Genomic DNA, 15,137 nt, shown 5'->3' with positions numbered 1-15,137 from the left:
ATCTGTAAGGATGTAATGCTTGTAGAGCACCTGTGAACATGGAGCCATCGCTTCTGACTGTATCCCAAACCAGCAGCTGATGGCCAGGGAAAGATTTAATATTTTCACCTTGACTAAAGTAGCGATTTTAAACAATACAACTGTATCAGATTGTGGAGTCTATCTGGATAGTGGGGGGCAAGTCTCATGTATTTTTTTTGCCAGCCAAGGGTGTAAGATGTTATAGCTAAAACAAGTTATGATCATTTCTATGAAAGAGCTGTTGGTGCTTAAATTAGATGCCAGACCAACTAGCTTTGAGGGGAGATCTGTAACAGAGAACAGACAAGGCCGATTTTCCAACCACGTGTTTCAAAAAGGACATGACATTTTCTTCTCAACTGGATCACTGGTTGATTTATTTCTGTTGCAACAAGGAGTTTTCTGAGACTAAACCCTGACTTCTTTGGACTGAATATTACCTTAGATAAGGTGTAGTTTTAAATACTAAAACAGAGCAAACTAACTGGTAACAAAGTTCACTTGTTGGAATATTCCTTGCACGCTCTGTGCTTCTCCACTCATTACAGAATGGACAGTTTGGCCTGAAACTTCAGTAGAAATTTGTATTTCATATGGTATTACAACACAAGCTATCAGGCTTATAAAAGTTAAATGATTTAAATGTAAGTAAAATCAACAAATCAATTCACTGGGATATACAGTTATTAACTATTAACAAGCATTCATATACAGTGCCAAAATAATGTACCATCTGACCTGTATTTCAAACAGAAGATTTTTTTTTAATGGAATCAATAATTTCCCCACTCAAGAGCTTTCACGAATTCCTCTTCAGTAAAAGAAAGCATTTTAGCAGCTTCGATGTGCATCTTAAAAAAATAAAAAATAAAAAATTAGGAGCAGAAGGTAAAATAGTGTGAATGACCAATACAAAATCCTGTATAATTGGGATAGCTGAAAGGGACTTCAAATCTATCATTCTGTTTTTTCATACTATGGTTTTGATGGATGAAGCTGAAGCTGCTATTCATCTTTTTCTGCAAAAATTTATAGTGTAGGGATTATGTGATAAATTTTATGCTAAACATTGCAACTTCAGCTCTAGTAAAACAGGACCAATAGCTTTTCTTAGTTGCTTATATTGCTTTAAAAAAATCTCAGTTTTAATGAGACAGGGAAATTACTGAAAATCTGACAACTCTTGTAACCTCTGAAGAACATGTATAAGAAAACTGGTATGCATTCTTTCAAGCTGATCAATATACAGCTATTACAAATCCAATACATCATTAAGATTCAGTGTGCTAGCGCCTCTAATATGCGTGATTTAATGTTAAATGAGGATTTTAACAAAATAATATAACACCATTAAAAATTAACAATCAGCATAAAACAAAGAGTAACTGTATTACACCTTAATGAGAAATACCTGGAGCTAACCACTGGTAGCTGTGTTGCAATGTATCACACCACACATCTATGGTCCATTATGGCACATATACACACGGACCCCCACATGTACATATGTATATGTTTAAAAATCATACAGTAGTCTGAATTTGTATTTCCACTATGTATGATATAGCACATTACTTTAAATGGAACACTGAAAGGAACAAACAGAACTTTTTAATGTATAACAAAGCTATTTTCTGTTCAAATAATGCAATTGCTTGGAAAAATGTCATCAGGGTCATCAAGGTTTGATGAGAAAACAAGTACTAAATGGTCAGTGTATTTGCAGAGAACTACCAATCAAAAAGGCTCAGCAGCCGGAAAGCCCTGAAAGCTCCCTGCGTTCCAGCTGATGTCACAGCAAAGGTCACAGCTGTGCCACACATCCTCATCCCCACACCAGAGTATAATCTCTTTACCTATCATCATTCAAAGTGGAAAGTGTCCCAGCTAAATAGTTTTTACTGCAAATTTTAATAAAATGGTTACGTTTCAAAGAACAGGAAACAATTCATGTCTACAAGGAGTCTGTTGTGTTGGTTTTTTTTTTAATATTTAGGCCTATTGTCAGTTCAAAACAACAACAAAGCATATCACAGTTCCCAGAGGCAGTGTAACACCCTCCAGCTCTGTAAAGCTCAGACTAACTTCCCTTAATCCCTTTTAAAGCTAAGATTTTCTATTAAATTCTCTCTCTCAAGGCAAGCAGAGAATGGTCTGAAGAGACCAACTGGAACACCAGCAACTACTTGCTGCCAGCTGCAACTCATCCTACTACTGATATTTAATACCTTTTGGGGATTTTTTTCCTCTTATCGTTCTTCATGTGGTAGCATATTCTCACCTTCAGGCTTGCTGTACCTGCTACATGCACGTGAATCTGCCACACAATACTACACAAATGGCCCAAATTAGGTTTTCCTCATTCTTTCAACAAAAGGCTTGTGAGAAGCAGACTTCTAAGTTCTTCAGGTGATTACATATATTGAGCACATGTGAGCTTTAGCTGCCCTTCCCCTGTGCCTTCTTCCAGAAGTTATAAAAGGCAGAGTTAGCACCATTCTCTTTCAGGTTCTTCCAATCATAGTCTGTTCTGAAAATACAACTAACAGCATTCTTCTTCTGTGAGTAAATAACATTTTTTATAAGAAAAGGTCTTCCTCTACTATCTGCAGTTCTGATACAGTAGTCATAATTTTTTAAAAATATATTTAATGAAGTTTTGTGAAGTTTATCTGAGACTATGGTTTTGGTTCACAGTCAAACAGAAATACTGCTCTTTGACACCCACTTCAGTGAATTCATGTTCCAGAGGACAATGAGCTACCTCATGTATAGAGTATATTTTGAGTGAATGCTGTAGTTTTTTCATTCTCAAAATAAACTTGAAGAACTAGAAGGGCCAGCCAAAGGCTAAACTAGCACTATTTCTGTTAGATGAATCCCCAAGATCTTCTCTGCATCCTGTTACTGCCAGAAAAACTCTCTTCTGCTGGAAACACACGAGCAGCCCTAGTTCCTCTTATTCCAATTACCTATCCTCCTTTGTCCTGAGTTGGAGAGATATTCCAGATTCAAGGGTGTATTTCCATATTGCAATTCCCAATTCTTAGGGTAAGTATGTGTATTTTGTTACATGAACTTGCCACTTCATACAGAACTATTCTTTCTCTATGGAGGCTCAACAGCTTCAAGAGTGTTTACAAAATGTCTGGTGATCACTCCAGTGCTCAAAGGGTAAATCAAATGCTTTACTTTCTTATCTCAAAGGCTGGCCCTTCTAAGGTGCTTCTGCTCAACAAGTCACCATACATTGCTTGCTTTAGCTCTCCTACAGCTTTGGTTTGAGAGCACAGAAAGAATCGCATTAACTCCATCTCAAAATGAATCACATTAGATGCGGTGGAGTAAGCAATCAGAGGTGAACCACTCTATGATATTAAGATCATATCTAGACAATTGTGAAGCCTATAGCTCTGCATATGTCTTGCGCAGCCTCAGAAGGAAAACTGATACAAATGATAGCACGCAATCCCAAGTATTTAGTAAGTGAAAGGTGTGATGGAACTATAAGACCTAAATGCATCAGTAAGCGGAAAGTCGTTTAATTTGGGCGACATCTCTTAGTATACACTCCTCTCACTTTAACTTCCTTTCATGTAAACTCACGGGTTCTTTCAATTTGTACCATGAAAGCTCATTTGACAGGTCTATGCTGAAAATATATTTTGAAAAACATAAGGTGTTTACCCACTCTGCAGTGTCCAAAGTTTCTCCTTCCAAGTAAAACAGCCCTCCTTTTTGGGACATCAGTACAACTTTATCAAATATGATAGTTAAATACATTTTTAGCTATATTCTATCAGAAGTATTAATCCACTTTTCGCTGCACCACCTTTCTATGAAAGCTGTATCGCTAATTGTTCAGCATGAATTGCCAGCAAGTATTCTACTATCTAACCTCTATTCCATTTCAGCTTCGGCTACTGAAGAAACTAAAAGGCAGTAGCCGCTGCCCTCCCCTTTATGCCCTGAGGGAGAGGAATGGAGGGAGATACGAAATGAATGTAGAATCAAACAACTTTAAAAATAAGGGTAGCTGTAAGTGCACTGTGGATGGGAACACCCATACGGCCATACAGATGTTACTACATTGTGTGTGACTCAAAGTATGCATGATATTCCAGGAATTACAAAAGGATGGAGATCATAGAATCATTAAGGTTGGAAAAGACCTCTAAGATCATCGAGTCCAACCGTCAACCAACACCACCATGCCCACTAAACCATGTCCCTAATAGCCTCATCTACACATCTTTTAAATAGTTTTAAATACTTAGATCAACTCCCCTCCTTCAATCTAGTAAATTCACAGCTAGGATAAGTATTCTCTCTTTTTTTTTTTTCTCCTCCCTTTTTTGCCTGACACACAAGGAGATCTGCACCTGGGCAGAATTATACATGTATAGAACACCTCAGAATACAAATAAAAAGAAAATATGTTAATAGAGAAGGACACACTTTGAGAACCCAGGAAGAATGTAGGTCTGAAATGTAATGGCTCACTCCTGAGAGGGCACGCTGTTGCAGCCGCTGATATGACAAGTAATATGCTGCAGGGAAAAAAGTAAAAAAAAAAAAAACAAACCAAAACTCACATGCTAAAATGGATTCTACTGACACAGCACCGAAGGGAGTTGCTGTTATTACCTGAACAGTATTTATTCTTGAACAAATAGATACTCTCGGTCCTAAAGCTTGTTAGTAGTAATCCTTCACCCTGACAGGATGTGTTCCAAGTTAGGAATGGAGTCAATTCAAAAGAAGGTCAGCCTTTGCTATAAAGCAAAATGTTAGCAATATGCACTAATAAAAGTGAGGCTGCTGCTCCCTTGCATTGAAACTTCCCAGTCTTGGGGCTCTGGTTTACATGATTACCTTAGGTGACAACAGATGCATTTAGCTAGAGGTTGTTAACTGAAATATAACAGTACTCTAGTCCTTACCTTTTGTCTCTTTAAAATATCAATTAACTTCAATTGCTTTTTAAAACCTGTCATTAGCTCTCCTTTTTGTTTCTGCAGTTTCTTGTTTTCTGTTTTTAATTCTTCAATTGTTTTGAGTTCTTGGTTAGCTACGTCCTACCATGGGAAGAAAAGGAGAAATGTATTACTTACAAAAGTGGTGCTTTAATCAATAAAACTTGGCATTACATAACAAAATGACAAACGGTAGCCACACATGAGATTTCTGAAAAGAAATGGAATTAATCAAAATATTCCCACATCAAAACTTAAGAAAAGAAAATCTCAAAGATAATAGCCATGGTTTGCCTGTGTATGTATTAGGTGTGTATGTGTACTTCTCCCTTTTTCTAAACACATCTAATTTTCACACAAATACGGAAAATCAGAAAGGCTATAACTTTATTCTGTACATTTCTTCCTCCTGCATAGGTTGCAGTAGTGTCATCCGAGATAACTTATCAAGCCCTTTAGTGACTTGCTCTAAGTTAATTTTGGGACTGTCTGTAAGAGACCCAATACTTCCAAAGCTGATTAAGCCTTTTGTCTCATTCTAGCATTACTGAGTGCTTACAGATTGGAACTTGCTTCCCGAAGCCACTGTACCTTGTTACTTTGCTTCAGTGTATTCAGCTCCACTTTGTACCTTTCTGCTTCTTCCAGGGCCCTGTTTAAGCGAACCTCTGTTGCACTCTGACTGCTTGCGGCCTGCTTTTGTACACGCTTTAGATTCTCCAATTCCTATTTAAGAAGCAAAGGATAAAAACAAACTTTATGAATAATGGTATTTTATTGAATCCCATATAGACAACACATTTACAGCAAGGCTCACCCTTGAAAACTTAAGAGTCTGTGGACTTCTTTGGCCTGCAGATAGCATCTGTCTCAAAGACCATTAATTCCACCATTAAAACATCCCCTTCTCCTTTGAAATCTTGGAAAGGGATCTTTCTCATCTTTGTTTTAAACTTCTCTTAGAATAATTGTGGAGCTGATCATGTAAGACCACAGGATTGACTGAAAACCCTTGTATGCTCAGTCAGAAAAAGAGAAAAACATGACGGTATGTTCACTCTGTGGCAGATTTTGGAACGGTGGCAGGTATTCCCAGCTGCTTCTTCCCACCTGTTCTTTTTACCTCTTTTCCCCAGAGATTGCTACAGGCAATTACCAACAAAAAGTTAAAGCAGCCTACTGAAGATGGCTGAGGGTACTATTTCATCTAGCAGAGAATAGTTCATCAAGTGTTTATGGCAACAATCAAAACAGTTCCCTTTTATCTCTGATGATAGTATTTCATAGTGCTGTAAGTGGGGAAATGAGAAAAAGAGACCAAGTTGAGGAACAGAATAATGAGATTAAAGATCAGGGAATATAGGTAAGTCAAAGTAGAAGAAATAAACAGTTCTGGCAGAAAGAGCACATCTTGTCATTTGTGAAAAAGAAATAGACTTTTTTTTTTTAAGACTGTCTAAGTTTTAGTCATAGGCACAGAAAGATTCTTTTAACCAAATCAGGGTAGAGAGGGGGCTTGTTGTTAACCTTTTACCCTCAGGCTGCGTTATTTCCGAGTAATTGCTCTATTTTCTCAATTCCACACCAGCTCTTGTGGTGGTTACTTCTAATTTCCACATCACTTATCCAAGAAATACATACTAATTGACAAGTGTATGCAGCACAGACATTATGGTAAAGTTATGACTGGAACACGTATTTCTGGGAAGCTTTGAATCTTTTCCAAAATGGATGAAGAAAACAGGAGAGTAAGATGCATCTCGCTAATCCTCCAAAATTCTATTGGTGAATGTGCCTCCTTCAAGAGTTCACAAAAACAGATGTTGCTTCAACATTTTTATTTTGTTGCTAACCTGTCCACCTGATTGATTAAAAAAAGATGGGTAAAAGCCTGGCTAGCAGGGCAGCAGAGCTCCTCCCTGGGACACGTGCACGTGCATCATCAGGGAATGTAAATTTGTTTGCTGGAAACTCACCCCCATGTTTCCAAAGAAAACAAGCTGCACAGCATGCAAACCTCTTTGTCTTGTATCAAAATGATGGAGCTGCGAATGGGGTCAACTAAATCTTTCGTGCTATGTATTTCATTCTGCATTAATATGAAAAGCTTTGGAATATAGCCTTTCAAGCATTTAATGACAAAAAAATTAGTCTGCATGCAATGTAAATTATGTATCAGCTAATCGTATCACTTAATGGAAGAATTCTAATAATTCTTTTAGGGCTTTTTGACATTTACTGTCATACCTAATACCTTATCAAGGATTTCTTGCAAGTCATCCAGTGAGGGTATATTGTTAAATATATTCAACTTCAAGTTTTTCATCTTAAAACTGCCTGAAATAAGTATTTTACTTGGTAAGTACGCAAGGTTTCTGCCAATTCTTCAATACTTTAAATAAAAGCTGGATTCATTTTCTCATATAATGCTTCTCTAAGAGGGGAAAAAACTATGTTCTAAAACTGCATCCCATTTCAATCTCTGGATGTTCTCCACTGTTCTGGAGTAGCTGAGGCACTTGATTGTCAGTAGGGGGTGTGACACCAGGGAGCTTGTCTAGGAGTAACCCTCCCAGCAGGCTTTCTTTCCTCCCAGTAGCAAGCATACACAGCACTTCCATCTTTAGAAAGCTCAGCAACTCCTGTCCACCCCCAAAAACACTTGAGAGAGAATGTTTGCTTAACATCAAGCCCTTCTTCAAGGCAAATTATAAAATCCCTGCACAAAGCCTTAAAAGGACTAAGAGCACAACTTTGGTGTTTCCTTGACCTTTATCCAACATTATTAGCTAGACTGAATTAACAAGTGAGAGAGAACACAGAGGAAGGAATGTTCTTGTAGACAGGTGGTGAAAAAAGACAGGAGAGGTGGTATCATTATTTGATTAACTAGATGGGAAAAAAAGAGGAAAGCTGGAAAGAAGATTGAAGTTTAGGGGAGCATCAGAATTTAGCTGCTGTCTGAGGTGGGTGTTCCAGCAGAAATGTTCACAGAGCCCAAACACCAAAAGAATGAAATGTAAAAATAACAAACTAATTACCATGTTTCAAGCAAATTGTGAAAACTAGGTGAGAATCTTTGCCTAGGCACATACAAAAAAAGTAGCTGGGGGATTAATGAAATTGCATAAATTGTTGATAATCTAAGGAAGCTTGGGAAGGCACGTATCATGACGTAAGTCTTCTATTATTTATGTTGCAACAGAAATCACAACAAAAGTAATAAAAGCCCAAAAATCAGATGTTAAATTTGTGCTATCTCAACTATACAGAAAAGTTTCGCTGGACTGAAAGTATGAGTCTTGAGAGTTTGGCGGCACAGCAGTACAAATTCAGTGCCATGTTCACAGGAAACTGTTTTTAAACATGTCTAGAATTCAGCTACAACTACATTAATTATATAGTGTTGAATAATACTTCATACCTAAAGAATAAAACAGTTTTCAGATTGCTAAGTCCATAGGAGATTTAAGCAGTTACTGCAAAATTATTTCTAAATGCATGCTTTTGGCGGTTAGATAATTTTTTTATATCAGAAAAAATATGTAAAATAACTCCTGAATTAACAGAGAGCCATTCATTACATATACCTGCCTTTTTTGCCTTCTCAGTATTTTAAAGAACTACCACTATGTCTCATGATCATGTCTGATCAGTAACCTTGAGAAATTCTAGAAAACGCAACCTATTAGGAATAATTGAAGCAACTGAGGATGGTAAATCCGGAGCAAAGACAAATGAGGAAAGCGACCAGACTTTGGATATGGTAGCCGTACAGCAGAAGTGAATAAACTTTTCATCACAACAGACATCTACATACCGCGATAAACTTTCTAACTGTGACTGTGTACAAGAACCAGCACAGACTGTCTAAGGAAATTATGGAAATTGCCATCACAGAAGGCTTTAAGTACACGTTAAACAAACTTATGTCCAAGATGGTTTGGGTATAATCTATCCTGTCTTGGTTTCAAAGAATGGACTGAATGACCCTGTAAGTCTCTTAGCCCAATTTACTGTGAGCCCATGAGTAGTATGAGTACTACTATTGAACATTTTTCCTGATAGAATCAACAATCAGGGTACTTATTTAAGGGAACTTAAAACCTCCACGTATCTGCACAAAAAGAACACACAAACTTAGAACATTTTAGTTTTTAAATACCAGAACTACATAACATTAAGATGAAAGCATGCCTAAACAAATGCATAGTATGATTTAATGGAAGTATAATGAGACTTCGTTAGGCTGAGTTGTGTTCTGTTTTCCCCAAATTTTTAAGTGAAACATTCTCCTGGTTATATTACATGTACTACACAATACTATATGTATTACATGATTTTGAAGTCAACCTCTCTAGCTCTGAGTAATTAAAGAAAAACACATGCTGCTCTTAGATTAAGTTCCAAACAAACAAAGCTGTGTATGCAGGCCATCTGCTACAACTAGGCATGTATACAATTTTGCATATGTGGCCTACAGCAGGAGCCAGGTTAATTTTGATTCATCCAAATTGGAGCGGCTGGTTTTCAAACAGTCCATTTTCAAGAACATCTTTTCCTCTACCTGCAGAAGATACTAATATAAGCTGCAGGTGGTTTTTTCCAAAATGTTCACGAGGTTCTACAGTTTACAATAAAACTCTTATTACCAGAAGTAATTTTTAACAATGATAATTAAAACCAGAAAAATAAAATTTCCCTGTATTTTTCAAGATGCCTTTGAATTTGACAGCAGTTTCTGAAAAGGTTGTTTTGTCTCTTGCAGGCCTTTTATAGAAGAATTTAATTTTAAAACACAGAAATATATGACTGCAGAAGCAGAAGAAAATCAATTAGCGTAATATATTATTTCTTCCTTTAAAAAAGTTATTAGACCATTTAAAAATACAATTTCTAAAACTATTATCAGAGATTGAAATGCTAATGGGATCACTGGATATGAATCTATCAAATTAGGGTATAGAGGGTGATTTGATGCGTTTTCTTCCCTTTCATGAGATAAATAAGACTAATATCTGCAATACCTTTTCTAGCGCAATGACTTCTTGTTGTAACCCTCCACTTTTTTTGATTGCTTCTTGTGACAACATTTTGTACTTTTCAGTCTGAGAATGTTGCATACTGATTGTTCGTTGCAGTCTGGTGTTTTCTTCTTCAGTATCTTTAAGCCGAGATTTTAAATTCTGATTTTCATCATCCTGTTTGACAGTAATCAGCAAAAAAACCCAGCTACATTATTGCAAGGAAGCAGTAGGATAATGCAATAGTAATGTTTTGTAAATAAAAGGCAGTAAAAATACACATACTGTAGATATGGAGGTACCAACTTTTAAAAATTATGTTATTTTTAAATGTTTAGATCCTTCATGATGGCTTTCACAACAATTTTAAGAAAGGAAACAACTAAGACAAACTAAGAAAACTAAACACCAATTTACCAGGAAAACACCTCAAAAAATGCTAACACTTTTCTCATTTAATTTTCTGCGGTCTTTTACTTGGAACTGTCTTATAGCAGTATGTAAAACATTTAATTTCTCATAGTTCAAAGGTTTTGAGAACTATCAAAATGTTATAGAATAATATGAATAACAGTGGCACATAGATATTTTGTGACATTTTTGTGAGAATAGCTAAATGTGCACATTAGGAAAAATTTGGGGAAAAAGAAGAGACTAATTAGCGATAAATCAATCCATTATGTTTTAGGAGATTATCTGGTTTTGACTGAGAAGCAAGCTAATGATCCAGGATACATCAAGTATTCAAATTCAAGATTCTCTTAACATCAAGTGAATCCAGTATTAGCTTCATGACCTACTGGCAATTACATCCCACACTAGGCATTATAATTTCAAGGCATTTTTCTTTTATAACCTTGTAAACATTATAAGTGAATACTAATGTAGATTATTTCAGAGATACATTATGCCCTTCATTTCTTTAAGAAATCAAGGCACATACAGAAATGGGAGTTTCTATGAAAACAAGTCTTTCTCTCCTGTCCCCTCAGCCCCTAGGAATACATGCTTCTCACCTGGGAAATGTATGTGCTTTACCCTAACTTTCATGTGACCGCATGCACCTTAGGAACTCCCACTTCTTTATATCTAAAACAGATTTACTCATTCCTTATAATAATTGGACTGTGAATTGGAACAAAACCCAGCATCTACCTCAAGGCTTTGCCAATATGAAATTTTTATGACCTTCTGAATGTAATAAAGTTATTTTCACACCAGAGAAACTAGTACCCAAAAATGATACATTTACATACAGAGTGCTATGGGAGCAGGACAAGAATAAGTACAAGGTTGTCTTCTGTCATCTGCTATAGTTAACTGAATTCTGTAGTATTTTTGGCATGGAATGATGAAGTTCAATAGCTACTGACAAAATTGCATTTGATTTGAAAATGAAAATGTCTTTAAAATGCAATGTAACAACTTTCTTCTGATCACAGCATAAAAGTATTGAAATGCAGAAGCAACTGTATTGATAAAAATGAAATAAACTACAGATATAAAATATCAAAATGTAGTTCCTTCTAAAGATTTTCTCCAGGTACCTATCTCAAAGAACTTATTTAGTATCACCCTGCTCCTTAACTCTAAATTAAAAGCTTGAGAGAAAACATATAAGTGGTTTGCCGTATGTTCTGAATGTCATCATCACATTTGGGCCTGGGGAATAGGTGGAAAAAAGCATTCTGAAGTTGGGACCACAACTAAGAATAATCTAATTGTGTAAAATGGCAAGCTAGTTCAAAAGCCTTGCCTAATTACAAATGCATGAAAAAGAGGTGATCCCTCTGGCAGACAGACACCAACTATTTAAGGTTTTACAGTTCAAGAGATGTTAGAGCATCACCTGAAAACATATTGCCAGACAGTGCAGATCATAAAACTCACTTGTAGTACACTCTAACAGTAAAATATCAGTGTAGATTCACACTGCCTTAACTTCAGCCTGATCTGCCCAAATATGTAATTCCAAATACAGTCCTTCGCAGCAAGTGTAATCTTGAGAATGGAGAAAGCCTGATTTCTGTTTCGCTTACAATATGCCACTTAAAGTGGATCACAGATCAGCAGTTTCCATACTTTTTTCCAACAAGGACACCCAAAGCACCTGACTAAATTTCTCAAGCTTTTTTATTTCTCATTCTGCCCTAAACATCCCTCTCCTCCCATCACCCAGCTCTGGGCAGTACTCTTCTTCTCTCTGTGTACCAAAATCTTTATTTGACTGCTACCGTATCCTCCTCCTCTTTCTCAGGCTCTGGAAATGCTCTCCTTCCCAGCAGTGATGGCTAGGGCATTCTGCAGCACCACAGTGTCCCTACAGCTGGGGCACGTCTTCATTCCCTGTAGTTCTTTCCTGCCTCAACTTCTTTTTCATTAAGTATATTTCACAAGCTTTTAGCCCAAGATCCCATTTATACAGAAATTACTGTTCTTGACTCTAAATTCTTAGGAAATTAAAAAAAAAAAAGAATCTTAGTTCTTAATACTTGAAAAGGAAAAGTGAGGGAATTCTGTTGTGATTATTTGTTAAAGGGGAACCTACTCCATTTCTACAGATAAGAAAACTCAGCTCTTACCTTTTTCCTGCATTCACACACCACACTATCCAGCTCTTCCTGCATAACACGTAACTTTGCCTTAAGAAATCTGATTTGAGCTTCTGTGAACATAAAAAGTTACATTTAATATCCACAAGCACTCATTATTCAATGCAGAAAAGAAGCAAGACTGATGCAAGAATTCATTTTCATCTTCTTGTTTTTAAAAACACTCCTTTGTTTATAATTATTAAAGAGAAATAGACAAATAAAACCTCAGATTTCTAAATAAATGTTGCAAGTTTCTCATTCTTAGGCAAAGTTTGGTATAGATTTTTCCTTTTAATGACTGAACTCGACATCTTTAAAATGTAAAAGACTCATAATTCTCAAAATTGAAACTTATTGGAAACTTTCATCATACTATGCTATACCTTACAGCATTCCTTGAGATTGAAGTCAAGAAAACTATATTGTAGGGTATGTCTACATTGCAATCAATCTGTAGCTGCGATTTGTGTAGTTACACCCAAAGTAGTTTTAAACTGCTCACAAGGAATTAAACATAGACTGCAAAACCCTCCTAATAGGTAAATACCCCTCCCACACAGTAGTCTATGCTTTTTTCAAGTACACTGTTAACATTATTCAATTAATAGTTTAAAATTAAACCAATTTAATCAGATGCTTTTTCCAAATGAAGTACTTTCTTGCTTTTGGACAGAAAAGAAACATACTACTGTCATGACAAAACAAGCTGTGTGTGAACAGTGTGTTCTTTTACTCCCTATTCCCCACCCTTTCCCCAGAGCATTCACAAGGAACTGCCCCTGAACTTCCACAGGCACAAAGCATGGAAAACAGTATGAGGATCAAGCTGAGCAACACAGGAATAAGCATTATTCACAGTAGGTACACCAGGGGAAAAGAATAAAGTGGAGGAGGAGTATCTGGAGCTGAATGCGAAGGGATGGATGGGTACGTGTGTTCATTTGCTGTAATAGGAATTATTTTTATTTCACCCACCTTCCCTTATCAACTGTCAATTGCAGCTTAAGTTGTAACTCTGCAGAGGCCAATAATAAGTAGGATTTAGGAATACACCACGAAAAAATAAGATACAGACTGACTTTTTTCCCCGTTACATCCTTGCTAGCTTCTGGTAACTAGTGGCTATCCTGAGATGGAGACCATATTGAAGCCATCAAGTTTAATACTCTTTCATGTACTTCTATACTATTAAGTTGTTTGATTGTCTTCATAAAACATACTGGTCTGGCATTCACAATATCCTGTGGCAATGAGTTGGCTAATTTAATTATGCATTATGTGAAAGAAAAACACTTTGTATTGTTTGCTTTAAATTTAATTTAATGTGGCGTTCACTAGTGTTTGCATTACAAAAAGACAGATTTCCATTTACCATTACCGTTTTCATTACAGAATCTTTCATATTGCTCTCAATTGTTTTGTTTTCAAATTGAAGATTCAAATTCAAGTTGTTCCATGCTTCTAATTGCTACTACATACTCTTTCCTGCGTCTTTCCTAATTCTACATCCTGGTTTTGAAATGGGGTGTGCAGAACTGTGTGTCATACTCAAGATGGGGTAGTATCAATTATATAATAGCATTATGATAACGGTACAATATTTTGTTTCCTGTTATCTTCTGAAGGATTTCTAACAATCAGTTTGCCTTTTCCACTGTGAACAAGCCATAAGCTTATGCTTTTGGAGACATCTTAATTAGTAATAATTAAACAAAGTCCAACTCAGAAGTAATGTACTTTACAATGTAATCAACTTTAATGCTGAATATAAACCTCCATTCTATCACCTCACTCAGTACTATGAGATTCTTCTACAACACTTCAATGTCAGTTTTAACTGTCTTAAAATCATTGTTTCATATAAAAATTTCTTTACCAGCTACCATTCCTTTTTTCCAGAGTATTTTTCTGTATATTGAACAATGTAAGCTCCATGACAGATCACTCTAGGACTATACCACTACCTGCAAAAACTGTTTGGTTTTTTTTTTTTACCATTTTGTTTCCTCTTTTACTCAGTTATTAGTCCACAGACAAATTCATAGAATCATAGAATCGTTTGGGTTGGAAGGGACCTCTAAGGGTCATCTAGTCCAACCCCCCTGCCGTGGGCAGGGACATCTTCAACTAGATCAGGTTGCTCAGAGCCCCCTCCAACCTGACCTGGAATGTTTCCAGGGATGGGGCATCCACCGCCTCTCTGGGCAACCTGTGCCAGTGCTTCACCACCCTCAGCGTAAAACATTTCTTCCTTATATCTAGTCTAAATCCACCTCCCTTTAGTTTAAAGCCATTCCCCCTTGTCCTGTCACAACAGGCCCTGCTAAAAAGTTTGCCGCCATCTTTTTTTATAAAGTACTCATCGGCTGCAATAAGGTCTCCCTGAAGCCTTCTCTTCTCTAGGCTGAACAACCCCAACTTTCTCAGCCTTTCTTCATAGGAGAGGTGTTCCATCCCCCTGACCATTTTCGTGGCCCTCTTCTGGACCCACTCCAACAGGTCCGTGTCTTTCTTATGCTGAG

At 36.7% G+C, this 15,137-nt stretch overlaps 1 protein-coding gene across 1 annotated transcript in view; it reads right to left on the bottom strand.

The window, feature by feature from the left end:
• Positions 1 to 395: 395 nt before the first annotated feature.
• Positions 396 to 15,137, bottom strand: part of TEX9 (testis expressed 9) — an 84,681-nt gene continuing 69,939 nt past the window's right edge. Inside the window, exons 12-16 of the mRNA XM_009323420.1 lie at positions 12,604 to 12,686; positions 10,025 to 10,198; positions 5,589 to 5,723; positions 4,965 to 5,099; positions 396 to 872 (exon numbers count right to left, since the gene is read on the bottom strand). Of these exons, the coding sequence (XP_009321695.1) occupies positions 795 to 872; positions 4,965 to 5,099; positions 5,589 to 5,723; positions 10,025 to 10,198; positions 12,604 to 12,686 (605 nt within the window). The 3' untranslated portion in view covers positions 396 to 794. The remainder of the gene's footprint in view (positions 873 to 4,964; positions 5,100 to 5,588; positions 5,724 to 10,024; positions 10,199 to 12,603; positions 12,687 to 15,137) is intronic.

This window comes from Pygoscelis adeliae, unplaced genomic scaffold (genome assembly GCF_000699105.1).
Source record: "Pygoscelis adeliae isolate BGI_AS28 unplaced genomic scaffold, ASM69910v1 Scaffold545, whole genome shotgun sequence".
Classification (NCBI taxonomy): domain Eukaryota; kingdom Metazoa; phylum Chordata; class Aves; order Sphenisciformes; family Spheniscidae; genus Pygoscelis; species Pygoscelis adeliae.
Note: the sequence above shows the minus strand (reverse complement) of the source record. Positions and strands in the feature narration are given on the sequence as shown.